This window comes from Tupaia chinensis, unplaced genomic scaffold (assembly GCF_000334495.1).
Source record: "Tupaia chinensis unplaced genomic scaffold, TupChi_1.0 Scaffold000104_1, whole genome shotgun sequence".
Classification (NCBI taxonomy): Eukaryota; Metazoa; Chordata; class Mammalia; order Scandentia; family Tupaiidae; genus Tupaia; species Tupaia belangeri.
The window spans coordinates 81,401-92,722 of NW_006159568.1; the positions used below are offsets into that span (position 1 = coordinate 81,401).

The 11,322-nt window shown below is 48.3% G+C and overlaps 1 protein-coding gene across 1 annotated transcript in view; it reads left to right on the top strand.

The window, feature by feature from the left end:
• Nucleotides 1-7: 7 nt before the first annotated feature.
• Nucleotides 8-11,322, top strand: part of GABBR2 (gamma-aminobutyric acid type B receptor subunit 2) — a 414,026-nt gene continuing 402,711 nt past the window's right edge. The window contains exon 1 of the mRNA XM_006143690.1: nucleotides 8-172. Within this exon, the coding sequence (XP_006143752.1) occupies nucleotides 26-172 (147 nt within the window). The 5' untranslated portion in view covers nucleotides 8-25. The remainder of the gene's footprint in view (nucleotides 173-11,322) is intronic.

Below are 11,322 nucleotides of genomic sequence, written 5' to 3' on the forward strand. Positions count from 1 at the left end.
GCCCAGCAGCCCGCCGCTCTCCATCATGGGCCTCATGCCGCTCACCAAGGAGGTGGCCAAGGGCAGCATCGGGCGCGGCGTGCTCCCCGCGGTGGAACTGGCCATCGAGCAGATCCGCAACGAGTCACTCCTGCGCCCCTACTTCCTCGACCTGCGGCTCTACGACACCGAGGTGAGTGCCCGGCATCCCGTGCCGTCGGGGCTCGGTGGTGGGGGTGGGGGGCGATGTTGGTGGGAGTGCTGGACAGAGGCAAGCTCCGACCCTTGGCTAGAGCTCCGATTGATTTGCCGGCGCCTGCCCAGGGCACCGCCGGCTGGTGCTCAGTGCTCAGCCCCCGGGGTCCTGCTGGGCTTGGCGAGCACAGCTGGTACCAACATTTGCCTAGCATCTTCCTCTTGTGGGATATGTATGTGTGTCTGTGTGCATGTGTGTGTGTTGGGGAGGAGGCGCGAATAGAAGACTAGGGTGTCCTTTGACCAGAGAAGGAGAGGGGAAGGTGGGGGATGAATCCCCAAAGGCCTGCAGTGGTGTCCCCTTCCCAAGTATCTCTCACCGGGCTGTGGGGTTCCGGGTGGGAGGAACAGGCGCATTGACTGCAAACTGGGCCACCCAGGGCCGGAGGGGCCGCAGGCCTGCTCACTGGCCCCTAGCAAAGCCGAACTGCCTTTTCAGTCCAGAGCGCTACGGGACCCAAGGGGCCAGAGGGGGCCGAGCGCGCAGCGGGGCTGGGCGCGTGGTGCGCGCTAGCTGCTCGCGGAGCCCGCACGGCGCCGGCAGGTGTGCGGCCACCAGCTCTGTAGCGTTGCTGCCTGGATGTGCCTATCGCTGGCTGTAGCCGGAGAGGTTTTATGAGGAAACCGCCCTCGGGTTAGTTGCTCAGAAAGTACCCTGGCAGGTCTCGCCCCAGACGCGCGGTGGTGTCGGGAGGCTGCCGGCGCAGTTTTCTGGGCGCAGACTTGAAGCGACCTGGTAGCCGGAGCAGGGACTTGGAGCGCAGCAACCGGCTTCCCTCTGGCCTCCTCTGATTGGAACCCGGGAGAGTTAAAAGCTTCCCAGGCCAAGACCCCTCCCCAAGCCCTAGACGTGGGTTCTGCCTGAAGCCCCAGTGAGGACCTTCACCTCCAGCCCTGGGACTGGGGATCGCGGAGGCGGCCTGAACGAGCGAAAGTCGGCCGCGCAAGGTCGGGTTCGCGAGTTTTTGTGTACGGAGAGAGCCCCTAGCTCCGGCCGCAGAGTCTGAGACGCGGCCTGAAGGGGGCAGTGATTTCCTGTGCAGTACGCTCCGTTGGCGCCTCTTCCACCTCGCCAAGCGGGCCCCAGGCGCAGGGCTTGACCCCGGCTTCCCGGAGCTCCCCGGGCGCTTCTGCTTCAGCCCAGGTGCAGACCCCTTTGGGGAGGAAGGTCACGACACCGCGCTGCTGGAGCAGCCTAGGTTTCGCTTTCTCCTTTCTCTGACCCTTTTTATGTCCCTGGAGAAGGAGCAGAATCTAGATTGTACCTTACTCCCCGCCTCCCCCGCTTCACTGATGAACCAGCTTGCTCTGCGCTGTAAATAAAAGGTGAAGGAACCGGTGGCAGTTGGCGGCGGTGCGCACAGGGTGCTGCAGGCGGAGAGGCGTCCTCTGCCCCGGGAGGATGCACGCTGGGTGGCTGTGCAGGGCTAACCAGGTGTGAAATCATATTCGAATGACATTCCCATTGCCCTCCTCCTTTGCCCGAGCATTTCTTAAGTTCCCTGGGGTATTTGTCCAGCACACCGAAATGGCGAGAGCCATGCACTGACACGGAGGCATGTCTTGGCATCGCGTCTCTGTGGGTTCCATACGTAGTCTTCTGGAAGGGACACCAGAGAACCGCTTCTTAGGAGGCAAAAACATTGGTAGCAGGGCAGCCCCGCTTGCATCATCACCAGGTACTGCCAGCTGCACGATGTTTTCACCATCAGTTTCTTCGCTTTAGGAGGCTTCCCTGCAAGAGATTGCACATTCGCCTGCTTGTGGCGGCGTGAGGATGGGCTCTCGGTTTCAGGGTGTGGGTTGAAGCTATTACATTTAATTTTTCGAGTGTGTCTAGATGACTTTCTGAGTTAGAGGGCCCCAAGTCAAGAGGATGAGGCAATTGGAAGGCTCTCCAGCTTGTGGAAATATTTAGGAAACAGTGGAAAGGAGGAGGAAGGATCATCGCAGTGTCATGCAAACCCGGGAGCTTCGCCAGTCCTTTGAAGGGCCCAGAGCTCTGGCTGTGGGGTAGACTGGACCCGGGTTCTGTAGTTAGAAACAGGTTACCCCCCACCCCGTGTGACCTTGAGGCAGGTATGTAATCTCTCTAAGCCCAGGTGTCCAGATCTGAAAAAGTGGGAATATTATCTGTACTCTGTGGTGTGGCGATGTGAGGCTTAAGAAGCTAACAGGGCAGAGCAGGAGATGCCTTGAGCTGGCAGGCTCCGCAGCCAGGGCTCGGCGTGGCATGCTGTAAGCACTAAATAAATGTTGCCTGCCTCCCGTCCTTCATTTTTATTTGGCGTGGATTCGCAAGTAAGACACATCGTGGCTTTAGATGTGATAAAATGTCACAACTAAAATACGAAGACTGCTTATTTCTTTTCCCTGCTTTTGAAATCTTGGGGCGAGTCAGGGTGGTGAGCACCAGAAAGAAAGGAATTCTGGCTAACAGTCAAATAGGTTATCTCTTGCCATGGAGGACACCATTCGGGAGAGTACCCAGGTGATATAATTACTTAGTGTTTCCAAGTGGCCTCATCTTTAAAGGAGAGGTACTTTCTCTCTGAGCCAGAGTGAAGGAAGGATCAGTCTGGGTAATTTGCAGCAAAATGCAGAACGATTTGAAGACTGTTTGGGGCCCGATTTATTCAGATTTCTTTGTGGAGTGTGTGTTCAGCCTAATTACTTGCCCTCTGTGTCCCTTATGGTCTGTAGACTTGAATACAGGATGGGTATGGATTTTGGCTTGCTTTGCTGACTTGCTGTTAGTTAATGGATTCAATGGCCAGGGACGAGGCAGTCAGGATGGACCTTTGTCCACATGGTCTGCAAGGAGATGGAGATTCAGCAAGGAATGGGTTAATCTGGTCAGTGGTTGTTGAGACAGGCTGTCTCAATAACCAAGCCTGCTACAGTCTTTATCCATGCTCATCCTCTCCTGTAGCCAGAACAGTAATAGAACTCTCAAAGCCCTACTCAGTGCCACATGCTTGCAAAAATGAAATACCTAATACTACACCTGCCTATGAGAACCTCTGCTTCTCTGGTGTGATAGGAAATCATTTCAGCAAGTTCTTATTTATATAGTGCAGGGAGGACTTGTGCAAGTAGAAACACAAGCAAGACCAGTGAATACAGGTAAGAGGAAGCATCAAAGCTATATAGAGGGGCCAGCTGGAGGCGTGGTGGTTAAGGTGACTAGATCCCACATGAATAACTGTGCAGTTTGAGTCCTCGACCCAGTAACTGGAAAAACATGCCAGGTTGTGTGCTTGCTTGCCCAAAATCCTGAAAGGAGACACAGAGGAGAAGGGATTGCAGAACGGTCATCTCCCACAGGTGGTGCTTTCTCACGTTCCCTCTCTTTTTTTTTGGTCTCTCTCCAGTGTGGAGATATGTGCTCTACTAAAATTTATATAAAAAAAATATATATATATATATAAACATGGAAGTTACCATAGTAAGAATCTGGGGTAAAAGATCATTGCATTTTGAGTATTTAACTTAGCTCTGGGCTTCCTGGCAGTCAAAGTAAAAAAGTAAATATGGTAGATATTTACATGTTCAATTAGAAGGATCCAAAGTACAATGTCTCCTTTTAAAAAAGTTTTTCAGAAGATTCAGAAATGTCCTCCATGCGATTGCTTCTTATTCTTCAGTAGACACATTAATAAAATAAAATAATGGCTATGGGATAGTTTAAAAATAAGGTTACTTTTCTTATTTGATTGATATTCATTGTAGAAAATTTGAAAATTACAGAGAAACATGAAGAAAAATAATAATTATTCATAAGCCACCTACGCAAAAATAATTGTGCTTAATAATTATCATTATTCCCATAAGCCACCTACATAAAAATAATTGTGCTTAATAATTATCATTATTCCCTTTCAGTTTTCAGTGTTTATTATTTTGTGTACTTGTGATCTTACTCCGTGAGCTCTTAGTGAAGTTTCTAAACTGGGAGTGTGTAAGCCTACAGCTGCTAGAGGTATTATATCATGAGTATTTCCTCGTGCCTTCAAAGCATTTTTGTGACTGTGATTTTTAGTGGCTGTATACTATTCTATTCTTTGTATATTAGTCTATTCTTTGGGTACTCCATAGTGTCTAATTGTTGGACATACATATATCCCCACTTATTACTATTGTGGATAATTATGTAATAAATTTAGGGAAAGTTCAGGGAGCCAAAGGTATACAACTCTCAGCAAGATCACCCCAATGCAGGGATCCAACTTAGAAAACTGAGAAAAAATTTTGTGGTGGGTAAGCGTGTCTTTTTCCAGAGTGGTTTTGCCAAATACCTGTTCTCTTATTCATAGTGCTTTAGAAAGGATCCAAGCAACTGGTGGGATGTGGCTGTGCTTCCTAAGTAGGTCTGAGTACAGCTCAACACATGTTTACTGAACACCTACTGGATTTACTGCAGAGAGGCAGAGAACATGGTCCTGGGCTTGAGAGAGGCAACCTGCAAATAGAGAACAGTGCAAGAACGCATTCCTCATTTTCACTGTAAGGTAGAAAACGGTAGTGGAGCTGGTTGTGTGGTTCTGTGAATAAAAAAAAAAAAAACAAAACAAAAAAACAGAAAACCAAAAACCATGAGTTGTACACTTTAAAAGGGGGAATGTTTATAGTTCATGAAGTCCATCCCTATGCAGCGGTAATTAAGAATGAAAGAGAACTCGAGCTCTTTTAGGATCAGGCTCACGTATCTGTGGTTGTAGCCCACTGGCCAGCATGGTACCTGGTCCTGAATAGGAATAGTGTTTGGAACTCTCTCGTTAGCTGAAGTGGCAGAGATCTAGGTTTAATTGGTTTATGTGACTGAGAAAACCCAGGGTCTGTTGTATTCAGGTATGGCTGCATCCAGGGACTGAAAGGCTATGTTTAAAAATATCTCCCTCTCTGTCTCTTGGCTCTGATTTCCTCTGTGCTGGCTTTGTTCTGGGGCTGGCTCTCTCAGTTTGGTGGCACAGATGGCCTCTAGCAGCTGTAGGCTTACACACTCCCAGTTTAGAAACTTCACTAAGAAGAGTGTTTCTTGGGGCCCGCAGGTGGCATGGTGGTTAAGGTGCTGGACTCCCTCATGACTGACCATGTTCAAATGCTGAACTTGGTGGCTTGAAAATCAAGCCCAAAATCCCAGGAGGAAAATAGATCATGTGTGTGTGGGAGTGGTTTCTCACCTTCCCTCTCTTTGTCTTCCTCCAGTGAGCATACGTACACACCCTATGGCAAAATCTAAAAAAAAGAAAGTATTTATTTTCTGTTTCAACAAAAGTTCAGGTTTAGTTCTCATTGGCTTGAATTGAGTCATGTGTTCACTCCCAAACCAATCATATGACACCGATGGGCCAGGTCTGAGACATCTTCCAGCCTTTGTGGTAAGAGAGGGCGGTGAGGTCACCCACATGGCACAGCATGGGGATGCGCTGATTCTAATTGCAGACATCCACAAAGGCAGGCGGCTGGGAGGAGCTCAACTAAAGGCAGAAACAGCAGATGCCGGGGACATTGGGAGACGGGGAAGAGTGTATCTCTGTCAGGAGAGGCCTCCTAGAGAAGGGGAGGTCAAGATGGGCCTGGAAGGGTGAACAGAATGTTGACACACAGAGGCAGGAGCTCTGAAAATGGCGGTTAGCTCCCAGGACGGGTCCCCGAGGTCAAAGAGTGAAGACAGCAACGTCTGAGGTGTGTTTGGGGAGCACTGACTTGTTGGGTTTTTACCTGAGTGCAGGTTCTGGAGAGGGCAAGGTAGCCTAGTGCTCGGTGGGGACGACCTTGAATGCCGTATCCAGACGAGTGGACTTTATTCCAGGCCCCAGGAGCTGAGGGAGGATTTTGAACATGGACCTGATGGGATCAAGGCTGGTAGGAATATAAAGGCTGGACTGTAGATAGAATCAACCTGGAGACCTAGAGGCCAGGAAGCCATTGTAGTAGGTTAAGGAAGGGAGAGATGATGGGGCCTGAGCAGAGACAGAAGCACAGTGTGAACTACTGTGGAATGGACATCCCTGAGATCCTGAGAATGGAGGGCAGCAGGGGAGGAACCAATGAGGTAGGGAGGGGAGTGTGTCCCTGCAAGGTAGTCACTGGGAGCAGGCGTTCTGTGAAGAAGCAGGGAGTGGGTGTCCTGGGGAGAGGGGAGGCTGGCACACTGCCTCTCCAGCCCCTTCCGCTCCTTGAGCTCTGAGCATGTGCCCACCTAGCACCTATTGAATGAGCTCTGACCTCAAGGTCAGGACACCTGGGCTTGGGTCTCTGTTGGGTATTACTTACTTGGTTGGTGACCTTTTGGCAGCTAGCTGTCCTCAATTTCCCCATCTATAAAATGGGGCTAATAAATGATATAAAACTGCCATTTTGGATGTGTGAGGAACAAATGAGATGATCTAGATAACACAATGAAATCTGTCCTCCGTATGCTGTGAATGCTTAGTAAATATTTGCTGCTCTTTTGTTATCATTGTTATTATTTCTGTACAATAGGGGATAATAATGCTGGCCTCACAGGGCTGTTGTAAGGAATAACTCTAACGGATGTGAGTGCTCAAAACATGACATAAATGTAAAGCAGTGTTATCTGTCATCTTGTTCTCTGGTGCAGCATTGCCAAGAGGGGGTGTTGGCGAAGGAGCTTGCAAACACTGAGGTCTTCATGAACGTGTGTCTCCCAGCACATCTTTCATTCTCCCTGTGTCATAGCCATCTTGGTCTCTTTCTTCCCCACTGCCCTATAGCTCTATGAGAGCGGGGCCAGTTCTCCAGGGCCATACAGGGCATCCTGTAGGTAAGCTCGTCTAGATTGCTTCCCCAGGGTCTCCATCCTTCCTTACTTCAGGACTTTGGGATCAAGCAAACTGCCAAGTGGGAGAGCCTTCTGCATGCTCCTGCCAGCACCAACTCCAACCTCCCCAATGTGAGGGCAATACCTTGGCCATGCCAGCCACCTGCCAACTCCTCAGACCTATCCAGACACCCATAGATGTACATGCTATGTCCCTAATTTCCTTTTGAAAAGAGGATCACTGGGGGTGGTGGGTGGACCTAATACACTAAGGGTACTTGTACCAGCCTGAGAATTGTAGCATGCTAATTTTATCTTTTTAAAAAAATGTATTTATGGGGGCCAGCAAGTGGCATGATGGTTAAGGGTGCTGGACTCCCACATGGCCTACCATGGTTTGAGTCTTGGACCTGGTGGCTTGTTTCTCACTCTCTCGCTCGCACTCTCTCACTCTCGCTCTGTCCATCTCTGGTCAAATTAAAAAAAATAAAGTTAAATAAAACAATTCTTTAAAAATACGTATTTATGATAGAGGGCACGTACACAAGCTTATGAGAGCATGTGTGTGAGAGAGAAGCACCCTCAGTGGGATCTGGTCATGCCATGAACTGTTCGCTAGTCCTCCAGCTCATTAGGATCTTGGAAAAATGTATGTGGAACTAGTGTGTTTCAGGCCAATGCGACTGGGATCTGTGTCCATGTGACTTGGTCATGTGACTTCCAGCATGGCGGTTCCATATATTCTTCATGTATTCAGCTTCCTGTGGGCAGAGATTAACACTGCTTCATACAGGAATCTGAGACCTAAGTAGGGAAATCAGCAAGCCGGACAATTAGACAGTGATAGAAATAGAGATGCTAAACAAGTATGTATATAGAATATCTATGTCTTTTGTTAGGGTAGATTAAACTGTGCTGAATTCATAAACAAATCCTGAAAACATTGTTACTTAATACAGTAAAATTTATATATTGCTCATACAAAGTCTAGTGTGTGCTAGAAGGTGTCATGGATGGCTCTACTCCAAGCGGTAACACAAGGATCCAGGCTGCTTTAGTGTTGTGACTCTCCTATCTTCTGACTGCAAGAAGGAGGTGATATGGAAGTAGTACATGGGGAAGATAGGCTGGATTTTTAACTGCCACAAGTTGGAAGGGACACAAATTATTTCTACTCATATTTTATTGATTAGAAATAATCACTGGCCAATGTAACTCCAAAGGAGGCGAGGCAATGGGAGGAAGAACTGAATGTCATGCTTTAATCATTGTGGGCCCTTTATGAAGGAAATGTCAAGATGGATCTACAAGTGCAGAGATCTTGAGAGTAATACCTGTGCAAGATATATAAATAGGTAGGGAGATGCTTACGCTGTGATGTGGCCAACACCGGTGGAGGGGGAAGGGGAAGGATGAAGAGTTGGATAGGAAGACTCTCAGCCCAAGGTGTAGCTCTTAGGAAGTCTTGGCCAGCCCACTGGGGAGTTCAAAGCAAAGATGGCCCATTGGACTGAAAGAGCCAGGCTCTAGAGTCTCCACCCACATCAGTCATTGGCTGAGGGCTGTTCTGGGGGCTTCTTTCTATCCTTACTTTGAAGGCATAGCAGAAGGTGGTACAGCTGATGGCTATTAAAGAGAACCAGGTATCCCACCTCACTGGCAGCCATAGACGTTGCCTGTTTCTGCCATGGTTCTCTAGTGCTCTACCTTTGATTGGCAGAACTTTCTGGCAGGCTGTGATCTAGACTGTGGGGTAAGGATGGATGAGACACAGACTTCCCTCGAGGGTCTCACTGTATAACAGATGGCTAAGACAGACGGAAACAATGACAAGTGGTGTAACCCAGCCATGACAGGGCAGCAGAGGAAGCTAGGGAAGATGTTTTGCAAGGTATCTGCTTGGCTGTCCCCGTTGTTGATTAGGGTCTTCTTAGCTCTTACTTCTTTGGTTATTGGTTTTGGTTCTAGGAAGGTGAGAGAATTAAGTGACGTAGTTTGCTCAACTAGCAGCTGCAGTACATTTGCTACTTTCTTTTCTTCTCTGTGGTTATACAACAACACGGAGTAAGGCTGGTGAAAGGTCTTGCTCTTTGTACCTGCCTTTCTAGGGACAAACAGGTGTGCCAGGCTGAAACCATGGGAGTGTGAGCCCCAGATAGGGTCACCAGTCTGGGTTCCAGGGCTAGGTTGGTTGCGAAGACTGCAGGGCAGTCTTTGCAGTATTCTGTGAATTGCAGCACAGATTGAGTCTGTCTGCCGCATGGTTAGCACCGAGAGGGCAGGCACTGGGTGTGTCTGGCTCCCTGTGGTCTCCTTCCACCCCCAGGCACTATCTCAGGGCCAGGCACAGAGCAGAAGCTCAATAAATATTTATCGAACAAATAGATCTAAAAGCCTGGATTCCAGCTCTCCAGTTCTAAGAGGATTAATGGGCATAGTTTTAACAAATGGAGGAAGTGCTTTGCATGCCAAGCCATGTGGGGTGAGCGTCCTTCTTGCTCTTTATTAATTCTTTTGGGTTCTTATTATTCCATGCTTTCAGAAGCTCTGTAGCTATGGTGTGAAAGGGGGAAAAGGTTGGATGTTCCAGTAGAAGATTGTGTGCAAAGCTGTCACTCTCCTCTTCTCTAACCAACATACACAGCCTCCTCCTGGTACATCGGAACTCAAGGAAGACGTGCTTTCCAGCATCTGAGAAGTGTTACGGTTTTAGGAGATCAGTGTATTGGAGCAGTACTCTAACCACAGGCGAAGGACCAAAGAAGCAGGTTCTGATGTCCTACTCCTATCTCCACAGAGCGTGAGCGCCGAGGCTGGACTGGGCTCTGGTCCTGGTGGAAATCATAGTCTCCAGCCTTGGTGAGTCAAGTGGTAGTGGCAGTGTTGAGCATAGTGAAGACACGCTCTGCAATCCTGGGAGCAGCCAGACATCTTCCAGGCTCCCTATTCCTGGAAACTTCTGTTCTTCATGCTTCTGAGTTTCATACTGACTCAGAAACTGGGCAATAGCTTAGTCTTCAGGTAGCCATCTCCCTGAGGGTGACAGAATAGATCTGGAGTCCAAACAAGATAAACACCTTTGTTAGCATGATATGTTGAATAAGAGTAAACTGGTTATGAGCTGGAGTTTAAGAGTCAGAGAATTCTTGCTTAAGTAAAGAGCATGAGCATTGTGCCATCCTTTGGGGCTGATTGGAGCATCCTTAGCCAATTTTTTAGTTTTCTGGTCCTTTTTTGGAATTGTCTCTATTGTTGGAAGGATGAAGTGTCATTGTCATCTAGAACATTAGTGGTAGACCCAAAGTAACAAGTAAATGGACTCATTTGTCTTCATCAGTGCCCACGTTCCACAGCCGCTGGCTAAAGCAGACCCTTCTCCTGCCATTTGGCAAGGACACCATCAGTCACTGTTGAGATAAAATCTAGCCAAAGAAGGACTTCGTGGAGTGATGCATTATTGCTGCTCTCGTGGTGCAGGGTCAGGAGGTGGCACAGAAAGATGGTATTTCACACCCTGCTCATGATCCACTTGACTTTGTTCAGAGGGAACTGATTTTGAAGCCAACGGTATACTTACAATAATCATCACTATATTATCCAAATCACTTTGTGTCTATGACTACCCATTCACTGAAGCTATTCTAAGATCTCCCAGAATGGTTTCAGGGATTTAACTGGCAGACGGGGACCTGGAACTATGCTTATGCCACCATCCAGCTCTTGAACCCAGCTCCAAGAGTACCCTGAGCTTGATGGAAGGGAGAATCAGCCCATCATCTATCACTCCGCCAAGTATTCTCTGTGACCCAGCTGACCCTCCTGGGCTCCTTGCTGAACTCTGGGAAGTCTAGAAACTTTGGAAGACCCTTGGAGAACTTCTAGTCTCCTTGTCATCTACAAAGAAAAGGGAAATAGGAACACTTAACTTTAGCTGCAGGTATGTTGAAGAGAAGGGCCAATGGAACAGCAACTCACCTTTCTCAGGTGCTTACTGCGTCAGTACCTACGTTAAGTGCCTTGCCTCATTCATTCATGTATCTGATGTGGTCTGTACTATTATCTTCTGCATTTTTCAGATGAGACTGACAGAGGTTAAGTGAAATAATAACAGCACAACCAACCAATGGCAAGCTGGGATTTGAATCTGGATGGTCTGACTTTGATCTGTGTAGCTCAAGTGCTGAGTCAACCACCATCTTTATATGGCTAAGTTATTTTGCTTCCATAAAAGCAAGCTGCAAGTTTGGTCAGGAGCTAATGCTGTGTGTGTGTGTGTGTGTGTGTGTGTGTGTGTGTGTGTG